General features: G+C 37.6%; 3 protein-coding genes across 11 annotated transcripts; 1 reads left to right on the forward strand and 2 right to left on the reverse strand.

Moving 5' to 3' along the window:
• Positions 1-301: 301 nt before the first annotated feature.
• crtc2 (CREB regulated transcription coactivator 2) lies at positions 302-9,480 on the reverse strand. 6 transcript variants are annotated; one of them, XR_003410790.2, is made up of 16 exons: positions 9,128-9,480; positions 8,636-8,731; positions 7,133-7,234; positions 6,895-6,956; positions 6,662-6,730; positions 6,483-6,580; positions 5,927-6,003; positions 5,803-5,843; positions 5,402-5,634; positions 4,716-5,176; positions 3,531-4,406; positions 3,242-3,298; positions 2,950-3,115; positions 2,674-2,806; positions 2,295-2,318; positions 302-1,752 (listed from the first exon to the last, which is right to left on the reverse strand). XR_003410790.2 is itself a non-coding variant. In XM_027012108.2 (15 exons), the coding sequence occupies exons 1-14, from the start codon at positions 9,311-9,313 to the stop codon at positions 2,718-2,720; spliced, it is 2,613 nt and encodes an 870-aa protein (XP_026867909.2). In that variant the 5' UTR covers positions 9,314-9,480; the 3' UTR covers positions 302-1,752; positions 2,674-2,717. The 6 variants fall into 6 exon arrangements, 4 of the variants coding, with proteins under 4 accessions (XP_026867909.2, XP_026867908.2, XP_026867907.2 ...); XR_003410789.2 differs by having other exon boundaries at positions 2,295-2,806; XM_027012108.2 differs by lacking the exon at positions 2,295-2,318.
• Positions 9,481-9,779: 299 nt separating this feature from the next.
• On the forward strand, positions 9,780-12,240 carry chrac1 (chromatin accessibility complex subunit 1). Its single transcript, XM_027012060.2, has 3 exons — positions 9,780-9,942; positions 10,462-10,588; positions 11,223-12,240. The coding sequence occupies exons 1-3, from the start codon at positions 9,790-9,792 to the stop codon at positions 11,297-11,299; spliced, it is 357 nt and encodes a 118-aa protein (XP_026867861.1). The 5' UTR covers positions 9,780-9,789; the 3' UTR covers positions 11,300-12,240.
• si:ch211-57n23.1 lies at positions 11,684-14,411 on the reverse strand. 4 transcript variants are annotated; one of them, XM_027012057.2, is made up of 4 exons: positions 14,346-14,411; positions 13,161-13,649; positions 12,634-12,778; positions 11,684-11,869 (listed from the first exon to the last, which is right to left on the reverse strand). In XM_027012057.2, the coding sequence occupies exons 2-3, from the start codon at positions 13,646-13,648 to the stop codon at positions 12,637-12,639; spliced, it is 630 nt and encodes a 209-aa protein (XP_026867858.2). In that variant the 5' UTR covers position 13,649; positions 14,346-14,411; the 3' UTR covers positions 11,684-11,869; positions 12,634-12,636. The 4 variants fall into 4 exon arrangements, with proteins under 4 accessions (XP_026867858.2, XP_026867857.2, XP_026867860.1 ...); XM_027012056.2 differs by having other exon boundaries at positions 11,684-11,872; XM_027012059.2 differs by lacking the exon at positions 12,634-12,778 and having other exon boundaries at positions 11,684-11,872.
• Between the last annotated feature and the right edge of the window lie 573 nt (positions 14,412-14,984).

Consider the following 14,984-nt stretch of genomic DNA (forward strand, 5'->3'; position numbering starts at 1 on the left):
CACAGTGATCACATATCCTTTAGCATTTCATGAATTTACCAAAATTCAGCCTTTTGATACATATCCTATACCTTTACTGAAGAATGGTTTATGGGATAGGAAACATGTTCAAACTCTTTTCCTACTAAGAGCACTTTTCCATTGGTGCAATACAACTAATCATTTAATTAATAAGTCCAAGAGCTGAAATTTAATTACATAAATGTTATATGAGAAAAGCTGTGATTTTTAAAAGTTACCACAGAAGGCAAGTACTGGGATAGCCTTATTGTTAAACACACAGAACAGATAATCAGCAACCTTGTATGTAGCACATTTAATTATAATTTGTCCTTTATATCTCAGTATAGTATCAAAGGCTTACAGTGAAGCTCACATATTACTATCTCCTAAGAAGGCAATGCTTTCACTTTGGTATTATATATCAGACCTGTTTACTTGGGTAACTGCCATAAAATAGTTACCACTAATGGTTATTGATTCTACATTCTCACTGTAGAACAAGAACTACTCATGTTAGTTATCTACTGGACTACTTTGCTTAATAATAGATAGATAGATGGACAAACAGACAGACTCACAAAACCCTGATTTGTCAAGCTATTTTGATACAAAAAACAAATGCAGCAATCTGCCCTGTGACACAATTTTAAAATGTTGTTGAACTGAAATAAAATGTTAAACTATGTTAAAATCTAAAATACTACCTATATATGTGAGCAAATAAAGAAAACAAATGGACAAATGTTTACTTAAAATCTGTTTCAAGGGGTAAAACTTGTCTCATATTACAAGAAAAAAGAAAAAGAAAAGGAAAATAAAGAATGAAAAGGAAATTAAGGAAAAAGCAATTTCTGTCATATTATTAAACATATCTGCTATTAAAAAGCAGGTTAAAGACATTAATAAACACAAATTAAAGTGTTTGTTCTTATTTAAAGTGCAGTTTCCTGTGTTAAGTAATTTATATATCATAATCAATATGATCTATCTATGATTTGCAAAATATTAAACATTCATTCACCTGTCCTTTCTGATTTGTCAGGTATGTTGTGATGTGTTACTAAATGCTAAGGGTGTACATTTTCCTGTTGCAAGATCTATATGTAAATTAGGCAAATCCCAGTGGACATAATTGGTTTATGGAACATTGTATAACATGCACCATCTACTAAACCACCTTTTATTCTAGAAATGACTCTTATTTCAGTGTTTGTTTTTATTCTATAAATAAGCCTTATTAGAGTGTGTGTTCAGTATGTTCCTACATTAGCAAACACAGCTCCATTGCACATTATGTGCATGGGGTCAGTTCTGGCTGTCATATTAACTGTTTGTTTGGGGGTGGGGGGTTGAGGCATGTGTACTTGGGATTTGTCTGAGACTACCTTGGCCTACTCTTGGCCTTCCCTGGGTTAGATCTGCCCATGCCACAAGCATGATTTCACAGTTGCCTTCACAATAACATATTACAATGCATGGCATCATTTGACTGCAGTCTGTTAATTGTTCAACCATTGTATGTTGACCAGTTGCCTTATAGTCAAATTGGCTGTTGCCATTATATCGAGTCATAGATGCTTACAGATTAATTTAATGAATTTACTCAAGACACAGATCTGCTTTTTTTCTTATTGCCAAGAAAACCAAACAAATGTATAAATACATTTCTGTACTTCAGCAGAATATGAAGGTGGTCAACTGCCCACAACTTCCAAAAATGCAGAGTTGAAAGAGAAAAGACCAAATTTCCTGAAAGAGACATATGATACAGCCAGGGTTAAAGACATGTGTTAACAAAATGCCAGGATTAAAGATATGTGTTAGCAATGTGCCAGGGTTAAAGATACATGTTAGCAATGTGCCAGGGTTAAAGTCATGGGTTATCAATGTGCCATGGTTAAAGTCATATGTTAGCAATGTGCCAGGGTTAAAGACATGTGTTAGCAATGTGCCAGTGTTAAAGGTACATGTTAGCAATGTACCAGGGTTAACAATACATTTTAGCTATGTACCAGGGTTAAAGATATATATTGGCAATGTGCCAGATATATGCTAGCAATACATGTAGCAGATGAAAGAAAATGCCTTTAAAAATTGAGAGGAGTGAATATGACTTCTCAATGACAAGAAAATTTTAGCTGGGCTAAAATTACCTTCTGTCTCTCTGAACTCCATAAGAGACAGAAAGTAATTTTAGCCCAGCTAAAATTGGAGATAGTGCTAGTATGCAGAAGAAGGCTCACATGCTGTTCACACACAACATGAATAAACAGTACAGAGCTGCATCTGACCTGGAGATTCAGAAGCACAGGAACCTCAGAAAACACCAAGACAATTAAGAATACCAATCAAATAATGAGCATCATAAAGGATATTAAGCTTGCATTTCCTAATTTGTGAATTTAATATTTTAAGCACACATCTTATATCTAACTAAAGTACTTTAAAAGTACAGACTCAAATATCAACAAATGTTCATTGTGTTATGCATATTGGTGCAAAGCGTAAGCTCACAAAGACCATCTGGGTCTATTTTATATACTATATCTAAAATTTTCTTTACAAATTTACAAAGGGGACCATGTCCCATGTCTATTGATTAAAAGTCAGAATTACACTTCTTGGTAACTCCTGTCCATTACTGTTTAGCTGAATCTTGCTCTGTCTCACCATGTAACTAAAGCCCTCCAGTGTATAGTGCGCCCTCAGCTCACTCATTCTCCCATAGCAAAAGGCTCCAGTTTAAACTCAGAGACCGAGACTGGCAGGTCTGAACTCTCATCATCTATGCAGGCAGATGGCACTGGAAAAAATAATGGAAATGAATTTAGGCTTGGGAGTTGGTAAGAGAGGGCAATGGAACAGGAATGTACAAGAATCTAAAAGAACTGAAAAAAGGTTGTATTGCTCCTATTATACCACAAACATTACAGAAAGATGCCTCACCTGTAATAATGATGCTGGAAAGACTCTGCAACCCTTCATCACTATGACTTTGGGTTTGTAGGTGTCTGAAGTGCTCAACAACAGGTACATCTTTCCCCTCTACATCCTCAAACTTAGTGTCAGAAATTCTGGTAATATCCGAGGGCTCTTTATAGAGTTGGCCAAGCTGCACAATAGATGAGGGTTATGGGGCTTAAAACAGGCTGAGCAATCTTGGACAAAGTTGTAGATAACCAGATAATTGCTTGTAGATAACCATATAATCTGTCAAAAGATAAAAGTTCAGGGCTACCTTCTGTGAGAGGGCCTCTGTTTGGCTGGGTGTCAGATAAAGACCAGTGTAGGATTCCTGTAAAATAAAGTGCAACTTAACACAAAATCAACACAAAAGATTAACACAAAAGATTTGCTACATCTTGGTACATATAAATACAAATTGTAGAAGGTAAAATTAGATTATCTAAAATGATTAAGTGGACTTCTGAATTTATTTGAAAGACCAGCCACTCATATTATGGTTTTATATTTTTGCTATAATTGTAGCTAGCACAATCAGATTTACAAGAAAGAACATCACTTACACTGTAATGTTCATATTCCTGATCCAGTGAACTTGTTGAAGCCATTCCGCAAAACTGGAGAGGACTTCTCTGAGAATGGGTCACTTTAGGATAGCGAGCTGTTTTCTCTCTTCGGGTTTCATAGCCAGACATTTTGGACTGTAGTTTTGGCATTTCCTTTGCACGTGCACATGCCCTACGAGGTCTTTCTAGTGTCATGTTTGGCAAGTTCTTTTGGTTTCCAGGATTCTGCCAGCATATATCTTTATCCTGAGCAGTAATTAGGTTGGGTGGTGAAAGCAGCTGCTGTGGTTTGTATTGTGGACCTTCATGCTGGCTTTGGTATTGGTACGGCTGCTGATACTGGTTGGGGTGTAACAGTTGTACTTGTGGATTCCAACATTGTTTAAGTTCCTCATATTCTTCGTGGTGCTGCAGTGACTGTGTGTGGTGGTGCAGTGGATGTTGTTGTGACTGCTGCTGTATATATTCCTGAGTCTGTAGACAATGTTGATGATACAATGATGATCGTTGTGGATACTGAGCCTGCTGGTACTGATGATGCAAGATTTGTTTTTGTTCATACACCTGATGCTGGGATGCATGTTGTTGTGGGTTCACCAGGTGTTGCTGTGAGTTATTTTCATCTGATGGTGGGACCAACGTTGCCTGCTGATGCTGGGAATACTGTGGTTGGGCTGTACTTTGAGAACTTGACTGCTGCAAGGCATTCTGGCATTTCTGGCTTGTTTCTTGTCCCAAATGAAGCCATGTCTCTGGTTGATGGTGCTGCAAAGACTGACATGCCACTGGAGACTCTGGTGGAGGAAGCTGACTATAGCAATATGTTAATTGTTTGGTCTCCTGTGACATTTTGTTTGTATTAAGTGGGACACCCTAAGAGATGAACCAAATAACAGATAAATTACATGAAAATAGTATACAAAAATATAATAACATTAAATAACTCATATCGAATATTTTGAAAATATATTACAATATACTGAATTTACATTTCTGAATATACTGTTAGCATGTTGCAAGGAATTTACTGTTGATATGGGAAAAGTATACTGGAAAAAAATAGTTTGACACAGCAGCAACAGACGTAGGAAAGCTTTTTGTCATGTGATGCCATTAATTTCCATAATAATTAAATTCCCCATGGTTTAATGATGTCCATCTTCTATTAGAATTAAATCTTACCTGGGTTATTGAGTACAGTGTTTGGGACACATTGGGTGAGAACTGCTTTGGTTGTTGCCAAAGAGATTCTCCACCACTGGGCATTATTAATGGATTGAGCTGGGTTCTCTTCCGTGATGAAGTGGTATGTGGCATTGTAACTTGTCCAGATGCATGTGGTGAGCAAGAAAGAGATGAGGAGGAGCAAGAGCGAGATCCACCAATCCCACTGCTATAACTGCAATGGCTGGTTGCTGACTGGAGAGACTGGTTACTCAGAGAGGAGCTACTAAGGGAGGACTGTAGGGACTGGTTGCTGTAGGAGGCCTTCCGGGAGGAGTTGCTCAGCGACAGGCACAGGGCTGTGGAGCTAAGAGAGTTGGGCAGAGAATGGCTGCTAAGCGTTGACTGGAGGTTGGGGTTGCTGAGTGAAGATGGAAGCAAGGGACTGCTAGTGAACAACTGGAGAGATGATGACAAACCTGAAAAAACAAGAAACACAAAACAAATTGTACAAATTGGTTCTGATCACAAATCCTGAAAGGCTTAGAACTTTACTGGGTAGATGGCCACCTCCTAGTTTACATCACAGTCTTTTTGTTAATTAAAACAGCTGTCCATAGGCCAGTTACTCATATCTTGTGTTAGTATATGTGGAATGATGACGACCAATCAACCATCTTAAAAATCTGGTTCGGGTATTGTACTTGGCAGAGGAAAATCCCTGCCGGTCGTGACAGTAGAATGTGCAGGAGTGCTGAGAAGGTGATGCATGCTGGTGGGGCTGCAGAGAGAGGAGGTGTGGCTCCGAGGGTCTGGATCCAGGAGCTCAGACACAGCAGACGGCAGGTGCAGACTGGACAGGTCTGGGAGAGAGCCACTGGTGCTGAGAGAAGGGACATCTGGGAAAGAACAGCTCACCTCCGGAGCACAGAGAACACTGGAGTGACAGAAAAAGATGAAAAGCACCATATCATATGAAAATATAATGTTAAAATATAAAAAATTGATTATATTATAATCTGAAGTCAATCATGCTGCAAGAAATTTTTCAATATACTGTATAGATTTGGTGTGGATTTAGACATGATAAAAGTAGGAAACTTACTGTTTTCCAGAGGTATCACATCCTGGTAACATTGATGACAGCTGAATAAAGATATTACATTATAATAAACTCTTAATTTAAATATCTAATATCTATACAAGCATTTTAAATTTAGGTAAAACACCTTCTGTGAGTTGAACATCCCCTCCTCTTGAACATTTTCCTGAATCCGAGGGACAGGATGCAGAAACAATGGTTGCCCTTGGTGGAAAAAAAAAATGTTAATTGAGGGAATTATTGAATCATCTAAGATATCAGTTACTCTATTAGTCTGAAAAGTGAAGGATCACCTTAAAACACAAAGTAATAAACCATTGTGCCACAGTTACCATAACAAAAGTGAAAGATGAATACCATAGCAAAAGTGGAAAAAATGGCAAAACCCAACACTTTAAAAACACAGATGAAAAAAGATATCATTGGTTCAGTTATATCATTCTACTGTATCTTTCTATAAACCACTTTTGTAAACCTTGATTTAAAATAATGATTATTATCATCATTAATAATATTAATGGTAGTAGGAAGTATAATTAACTTCAACAATAACAAGAAATATGAAAAGCAATTTGGAGTCCTGCTGACTTGAACTCAAATTGCTAGCTTTCCATAACTGTGTAATCCTGTATTACTATAATAGATTCTTAGTATAACAGAGAAAGTCACAGAAAGAAACCCACCACTCTTTCTGGAACAGGCTGTCAAAACCTGGGTAGGATTTGTATCACCAATGTTGGTAATCCTCACACTGGTGTGGAGGGCAGAGTCTGAGTTAGTCCTAAAAACAGAAACAATAGGTCCTAAGAAGATCCACTGAGTAGCAGAGAAGTTAGGATATATTACACAGATTTCCACTCACCTATTCAGGGTTGTTACTGGTAGCTGGTCCACCTGGCTTTTTTCATTCACAGATCTACTGGACCAGTTCCTTTGGAAGGGACCGAATTTTAAAGAAACAAGTGGGAATCTCAACACATCCATACATATTAAGAAGGGTTCAAAATCATTTTGGTAAATGTCAAGGAAATTAATTTGCAGTAAGAAATGCTTAAAACCCAAAGCAAATGGTGAAAGAGTTATTCATAACATCACCTTCGCCAAATGGAGCTTGAGTGAGGCGATAATTGGAAAGACAGATAGGGGGCACTGTCAGTCTATAAAGTACAGTTAAGGTTATAATCTTGTGACTTGTAATCACAGAGTAGAAAACATGTCATCATTTTAGCCTTTGGAGGATTATCATAGTCTTCTCTATGATCATAAGCCTATGATTTCTGACTTGTTAATGAACACAGTAGAAACAGATTCTTAGTTTTACTATGATGGATACATGTCTCCTATTTGGTCTTCCAAGGGCTCCAGCTCGGACATCTCTCTTTCCATGGTCTGGCCTCAGGTGCTGCTGCTGGGTGGCAAAGCTACAGTCGAGGCTCTATATGTGTACAAATAAGACCAAGAGAGTAAAGTGTTGGGTGCTAGACAGGAAAGAAACGAAGGCACAGAAGCCAAGGTCACTGTAATCTTGGAGACTACCTGAAAAAGGAAAGCAAACCTGCTGACAGTCAGTATAAATTACATGTATGCAAACATACATTCCTGGCCAAAAAAGGGGGGCCAAACTCAAAATTAAATGTAGAGGTTCTAAGAACAAATCATTGGTCAGGAAATTGACCTAAAAAAGGCTCTCCTGAGACCTTTGCTAGTCTTACTGCAGCATTTAACTCTTGGGGAGGGATGCTGGAAATTCACTTACATTGTCTTCTTAAACACAAAGATAAAATCATGAAAAGATCTAAACGTTTTGATAAAATTCAAACTAACATGTCTATGTGTTCAAAAATTTCCAAATATATCTTGTTGAGACCTTTATTATATAATTTTGGGTTTGGCCCCTTTTTTGCCCTGGAGTGTATTTTCAATGTCTGTGTTTGTTTTACACACAGTGTAGTCTGTAAGGAATTGGTTAGAAATATATAAAACAGTTGATTTTGATGTTCATGATGGCTATGTAGGGTGGGCACTTTAATAACCCCTAAAAGGATGGCATCACACCCCCAAAAGAATGACATACAGGGAACAAGGACATGACACTATGCTACATAAATAATCTATTTAGCTAGCTACCAGAGCTGACCAATTTGATCTAGAAATCTATAATATAAATTATACCAAACTTGGCCCTTACATGTAGTATTTAGGTCTGGCATAGTATACATAAAGCATGAAATTCATCTTACCTACTCTTCAAAAGTAAAGGATGTACTGACCACTGAGAAATTAAGTCATTGTAGTTTTTGGTACTTTCACACGATTGCAAACATCCTAACCGACTAGCATTTAGAGCATGGACCTTCTGTGGTTAGCTGGATGGTGAGGAACAAGGCAATCTTTTAAATCAATGAAACACAACATATCTTTTATATGTATGTGACATGCTAAAATAATAATAATTACAGACTGCACAATATCTTCCTCTAGGCACCTTACAAATTTTCATGTTCCTAAGTACTACCAGCCCACCAAATAAACTGAGTGGTAAACTGTGTTCATCGTTTCAGGTATGTTTAATAAAAACATGATACAAAATAATTTAAAAACCACACACACTGGTTTCACCCATTGGTAGAGGCTTCATGTGGAAATAAGATTTGAATGCTTAGAACATGGTAATTGAATATTAGCTAACATTTCAATTGTTCAGTTACAAAACGTCATAAAATAAAATTATTTTTGTGAAGTCCAGAATCAATGGTCTATCTCTGCCTAACCACCATGACATAGTGAAAATGTGTAATTATTAGTTACGACTAAAAGAAAGGTGCAAAGGACTCACCTGGGTATCTGCAGATTTTGATATATGATTTACATTTGGCAGGGATCCTCCATATGGAGCCAGACTGCGTGCTTGTCTAGCTCTCTGAGCCTGAATCTACAGTGTCGGTGAATATATTGAGGTCAATGCAATAGCTTGACTTCGTGTCCCATTTATAGAAATGTTTAAAAGTTTAAAACAAACGCTCCATGCATGTTTACGATGTCATCTGGCAAATAAGGCTACAAAAGCAGGTTAGCATAGGCAGAGATAAACACCATTCTTAAGTACCGTTAGTAACATGGAAGATTTACTATATAACCTGGTTTAACATATCTAGAATCTCGCAAAATTCAAACCACAGTAAAAGAGGTTTACTGAATTGCATCTCCAGACATCTAAATAACTTTTTTTAGCTCACGTATGGAGCATGTCGGTGAAGCATTCCCGATCCGTTAAGCCTATAAAACCACAAACTAAGGCCTAAGAGTTTTCTGAGTCAACTTGACTCACCCTGGTGGAAGTGATGTCCATCATAACCTCTTGGAAAGCAGCGGTGTCTTCAGCTTGCCGTTGATTGTGCAAAGCGATTTTCTCGCTAAATTTGCGGGGATTGCATGTAAAAGATGCGGACCCTGTACCGGGCCAGCGGCCGGGTCCTGTATCCCTGTTCCTACCAAATTCATTATTTGATTTCATTAAGCAGAAAAATTGCCTCAGACGGACAGAACACAAACAGCGACCGATAAAGAAATACTCCTGAGATTCGCGAGAAATACTTTGCGGATAATGTAGTTCTTAAAAGTAAAATTAACATCTGTTAAGGCCGCATATATGCGCTTGTAAAACTACAAGCGCGTAATGTTTACTTGCAGGTGAATAAGAAAACAACTATACGATTATGGGAAATGTAGTTTCCCGATCTTGTTGCACTTTGTATCTAAATAGCCTTCGCTACTGTTTGTTCTTTACAATTAGGTTACCGTAGTAAAATCTTGAAGAATTTATATAAATTTTAGTATACGCGCAATGGATAATCTTTTTATAACCACATTACTGTTTTCCGAAAAAGGACATTGACTATGAAACTCCAATTCCCATCTAGCCATTGGTTGAGATTACAAAAACAGTCGAGGCACTTCCGTTAGTCATACTCGCAAACAATTTCTGAAAAGATGTCCGGAAAGACCGTGGAGAATAAAGTTGAGCGTGCCGCTAACAACAAAAACGTTTCCCTCCCTATGTCACGCGTAAAATTAATAATGAAAAGCTCTCCTGATGTCTCATGTATTAACCAGGATGCCCTTTTCTTGACGACGAAAGCAACGGTACTTTGCGACCAAAGATATATATTTTTTATACCTAGCTAGGTAGCTAGCTGGCTAGCTGGCTGTTTTTGAGCCAATTGAGTACCAAGCTATAGTTACGTTAGCTATCTAATTCAGCCAACTATAAACTGATGGTAGTCACAAATGTTAGTCGATCTTATAGATGTGATCTGCTTCAGACTTAACTAGCTAGCTAGAGTATCCTTTAACTTTACTCTTAATCATAAACGCATACTCGTATGTTTGTAAAACATAACAAATAAAAGTGACTGAAAATCACTTGGCTGGCTAGCTTGCTACTCGTTAGCTATCTTAGTTGGCTACTTTAACTACATGCGTTCAATGCTGTGGTGTAGATTGGTCATTTTCTTGTCAATATCAGCTGTGTTGACAAATCTAACGTTTTGTTTAACAAAATGCTAACTTACTTTACGTCTAAAGAATCGAGTCATAGCCAAAGTAACGTGTACCTTCTTTCATTACCGCCTGCTCTGTATTCATATGTTATATTATTGCTAGGAGCTTTTCGTTCAACACTTGGCTTTATCATCGTATAATAAAGGATCTGGAAAGCAAAAAAACACACTTTCATACAGCGATCTTGCTGATGCTGCAGAAGAGACGGAAACCTTTCAGTTTCTTACAGGTGAGAGCTTTCTGTTTGTCAGAGGCTTCTGTAGGTAACAGGCAGTAGTTTTGGTGTGTTGTAACGTTACACCAACCATGTGTTGTAATACTAGGGAAGACGATAGTAGCCTTTTATCAGAGCTGGGGTTTATTTTCAGTCAGTTCAGTTTCCGTTCAGCCGTTTAGATGAAATTCATCACCCAATACCTGAAGTTCACATTACTGATATATTTTTATCACATTTTTTTCCAATTAGGTCATGTTTAATTGAGTTACAGGTAGCTCCCTTTATTTTTTTCCAGTCAGATCAGGAAAAAATATGTGTATAAGGAAACAGTATTTCACAAGTTATTTCACAAATTTTTGCACATAATCAGAACCGGATGTTCTTTTAGGCTGGTCAAGAGAAATATATTTGGCCATATGTAACTGCAACAAAGCAAAAAGAACAACTGGGGCATTTTTAACATTCACATAAAATGACAGTTTATCTTAATATATCAGGTATGAAAGCTTTGCCCAATCCAAATTGCCATTACAGCTGTTGCAGTTGTGTTGTAGATTATGTGCAAACATCCTAGCCATAATGTTATCAAACACAAACCCTGCTTATTTAAGTAAAATCTTGTTTTATATTCTTTTTCTTTTCCTAGACATTCTTCCAAAGAAAATCTTGGCTAGGGACTATTTAAAGTCCCTAGAGGAAATGGAGGAAGTTGATGACAACTGACACTGCTGAACAGCCCTTAAACAGGCATTACATTGAACTGTTACATCATCTTCAATATTAGTGTATAACATGATGTGAACAGGTTCCAAAAAAAAAGTCTAACCTCATTCCTCAGAGCTGAGAGTACAGGATTAAATTTCAGACATTTCACCCAAACATCTGTACTTTTTCACTTTTGATGTGTTTGGGTGTTAATGTAGTTTGGCTTTGTGTTTGTTTATTCCTTCCCTCTTTTCCACCATAATCACGACAGTTGTTGTTGGAATAGTCACTAACTACTTTAGACTATAGTTTTTTAATCTCCACCAGAGAACTTGTAGCCTAAAACCAACAAAGCAGCTGGCTGCAGAGTGCCTGAGAGTGTACATCTTGTAATTATGTCCATTGTATGTCTTACCCAAGTTCTTTGAGAAGCTCCTTGTTCACTCATACAGTCCTTTATTGTATGCATATCAATAGCTGGCTCAAATCCCTGAGACACAGATGCCTTGAAAGCAGTGTTGCCCAGGGCATAAAATAGTTTCTGTGTATCTTTGAATGGGCATTACACTGTCTCACTTTTTGTCACACCTGCTGAGGAAAAAAAAGTGGATAAATGTCAATACGTACATTGTTCAAGTGAAATAAATGGATAAGATGTACGGGTTTTTTTTTGTTAGTCTAATAATCAAAATTATGCACTGATTAACTGGAGATCTAGTTTCATAGCAAATTTTCTATGGATTCCATTTATAGTATACCTATGTGCATTCGCTGCTGTGCTTCAGGGTAGGGTGTGAAAACTGCTTACTGAGCAAAGCTGTTTTTTATGCTATTGGTAGTCTGGCCACGCACTAAATTTCCAAGTTGTGAATGTTTTTACTTGAAATTTGTAATGTGTTTGACATTTTGTATAGTGTACTGTATGATTGGTATGTTTTCAATAAATTTAAAAATTGTGATTTTTTTTTTAAACTTCATTTTATTTGATTACTTTCACTTTTTCTCCATCATTGAAAAGCTTGTTAATTGATTGGGGTAAAACATTTTTTTCTTTTTTTTAAATAAGGGCATTACTGAAAGTGTCAAACACAGCAGTATGTTAGATCACTATGGAACAGCCTGGAAGCTGTGAGCCTGAAAATATATTTTATTGTCACTGTGTTAGGGGAACACAGGGTCAATAAAAATAACTGAAAGAATGCCAAACTTGATAACATCATTAAAGACAAAAATATACAATAGCTAAAAAAGATACACTATAGACTGTTTTAAGCCTGCTTTTTATGTTAAATTCTGCTTCATCATAGGCATGCATTGCACTCAAGTGTATCATGAATTATCCATTTTAACACCTTTTAGTATGCCAGTAGTTTGGTTAGTCGGTGTTGCATGGAGTCTAAGGTCATCTCTAGATTAGAGAGGTGTTGTTCCAGGAGGGCTGCCATCTGTTCCTTGCCATTTATGGAGTCCATAGTGTTTCTAATCTGCTCCTTTAAACTAATGACAGAAACATTGTTTACCTAATTACAATAAACACTGACGTTTGATGTTTTTGAATTTGGAATGATGGCAGAGCTAGTCTAAATTGACAGAGAAACGACCAAACTCTTTTGTGAACCAAACCTTAAATGTATTCATTCCAATCACAAAACATTTTGAAATGCATTCAGCTTTGTTGGAGACAAGACATACATTGGTCTACTCAGCTGCATTGCTTGGGAGGCCTTTTAAACTGATTTAAAGTTCTTATACAAAGGTCCTATTTTTCTGAATAATTTTTTTAATTCTGATGGAATTCAGCAGTGCTAGAGGGCTCCAAAACATTTTCTTCAGACACAGTTTAGTTTACAGCAGGCAATATGGCAGGAATGCAAATTACCTGGAGTAGGTATAGAGCTCCCCTCCCTGCTTCCTCTTCTCCTCCAAACTGAAGAAGACCTTCTGTATAGAGTCTACTGTCTGTGCAATGCTGAGGTGCTCTGCCCGAACTCCCTCCATGCCTTCTCTGGCCTGTTGGTCATAGGAAGATCCACCTTCCTCTAGGCCACTAGCCTGGGACACAGCATGCAGTGCTGCCCGGTTCTGAAGCACCAGCAGACGGGTCTGCTCAAACTCCTCTGGCCCTGCGATGTCATCCCAGCACACGGCTGATGACGGAGGCAGCCAAAACCGCTGAGTGCAGTTGGCTGGCCTTCCAGGCGACTCTGTCACAAAGGGACTGTCTGCAGGAAAACTGTGCAGAAGCTCCTGCAGACCAGACCCCCACTCCCAGTTTCTGCTTTCCATGTCAGACTCCACCCCCAAGCAGTCTCCAGGGTACCACATGCCCAGAAGGAGCAGGTAGTTGGACACCAAAATCCATGTCATCCTGTTGCAGTAGGAAAAATAATGAAGAAGCACATGTAACATGTACACAAGTTCCCGGTCCAGATCCTGAGAAGCTTCAGTCTATCATAATCCTTTAGAACTGCCCAACTGGGTCCACACACAAATGAAAGTAGAATATCCTCCAGGACATAAATGGGAACCATCTAAATTGTTTGTTTAAAACAGTTATTCTTCTGTCATGTTTTTGTTACGGTAATATTCAACATAAACATCAATCCTAGCATTACTTTTATGTGTTTATAATTTTGGAAAATGTTACGTATGTATAAAGCATGTTTTGAGCGTGGTGTCACCTCGTTCCAATAAGCCATCAGTAAATTCAGTGGAGCCTTTCAACAGTATTTTAAACTCAAACATGATATCAAAAATCGACATACGTAACAAATATGAATTGTGTTATAGCGTTAAAATGTTAACACTGTCTCCCTTAATCTGGTTTACCCAGAATTTCCTTTCAGTCTGCAATCAAAGCGAACTTTACAATTTGAAACATATGTCGTGCTCCCAAACAGGCGAAGCGGAGCATTGTTTTTCTTGACCCTCCGTTTTTAGGTCTAATTAATAACCAACAAGTATGCCTACTCATATTTGAGAGCTTATCGTGCTACACGACCGAAGGATTCGAACGGAGTTTTTTGGGGTTTTTTAAACAAAAAAACAAAAAAAATAAACCTACCTTAGTGAATGCTCCAAGGAACGCTGTCTGCTTGCTTAACATTAAGTTGAGCACTGTGACACGCTGAGGTATTGGAAAATCTGACTCGGCTTCACAAACCGCACCATTTATTTGCCGGTGTCGTGCTAAGTTGTTTAAAACATATTTCCCAGCAGAAACATTATATAATATTTGAGGGGTTTTTTGGATTGCATAAATAGAATATCATCTAAGTAAAACTTCCTCAAAACGGTGTATTCCCAGAGTAAATCACTGATACACGCCTACAATTTAAACATGTATATTGTTACATATTTGTTATATTACGCGTAGAAACGTGAGTAGGTTATGGATATCACTCAATGAAAAAGACAGAATTCATGATCTGCTCAGCTTAGGATCTGCTTGTGTGAATGGAAAATCGTGGAAAATGTATTTTGAACAAAACTGCACGTTATGTTAGACTTTGGTGTCCTTAAAAACGTAACGTCTGTCTGCAAATTTTGCGGTTTAGAAATAATAGCAATACAAGAGGCCCTATATTAGTGTTTCAGACACTGTGAAATTGTTGTTAAAGTTGGCCCGCAGAATAAGTTGTAAACCATTGCTTTTACAGGTTACATTGAGGTCAATGCTTCAAATTATATCAAAGGCAAATTT

Source organism: Electrophorus electricus, chromosome 8 (genome assembly GCF_013358815.1).
Source record: "Electrophorus electricus isolate fEleEle1 chromosome 8, fEleEle1.pri, whole genome shotgun sequence".
Classification (NCBI taxonomy): domain Eukaryota; kingdom Metazoa; phylum Chordata; class Actinopteri; order Gymnotiformes; family Gymnotidae; genus Electrophorus; species Electrophorus electricus.

Excerpts from the sequence above, each read along its gene's own strand:
- chrac1 (XM_027012060.2), top strand. The coding sequence starts at position 9,790 with ATGTCCGGAAAGACCGTGGAGAATAAAGTTGAGCGTGCCGCTAACAAC. Across the intron at positions 9,943-10,461 it reads TCTTGACGACGAAAGCAACG|GAGCTTTTCGTTCAACACTT; the intron begins GTACTTTGCGAC and ends TATTATTGCTAG. Across the intron at positions 10,589-11,222 it reads AACCTTTCAGTTTCTTACAG|ACATTCTTCCAAAGAAAATC; the intron begins GTGAGAGCTTTC and ends TTCTTTTCCTAG.
- crtc2 (XM_027012108.2), bottom strand. The coding sequence starts at position 9,313 with ATGAAATCAAATAATGAATTTGGTAGGAACAGGGATACAGGACCCGGC. Across the intron at positions 8,732-9,127 it reads TGGACATCACTTCCACCAGG|ATTCAGGCTCAGAGAGCTAG; the intron begins GTGAGTCAAGTT and ends CCGACACTGTAG. Across the intron at positions 6,004-6,482 it reads AGCCTGTTCCAGAAAGAGTG|GGCAACCATTGTTTCTGCAT; the intron begins GTGGGTTTCTTT and ends TTTTCCACCAAG.
- si:ch211-57n23.1 (XM_027012057.2), bottom strand. The coding sequence starts at position 13,648 with ATGACATGGATTTTGGTGTCCAACTACCTGCTCCTTCTGGGCATGTGG. Across the intron at positions 12,779-13,160 it reads GAGCTCTATACCTACTCCAG|TTTAAAGGAGCAGATTAGAA; the intron begins GTAATTTGCATT and ends TTCTGTCATTAG.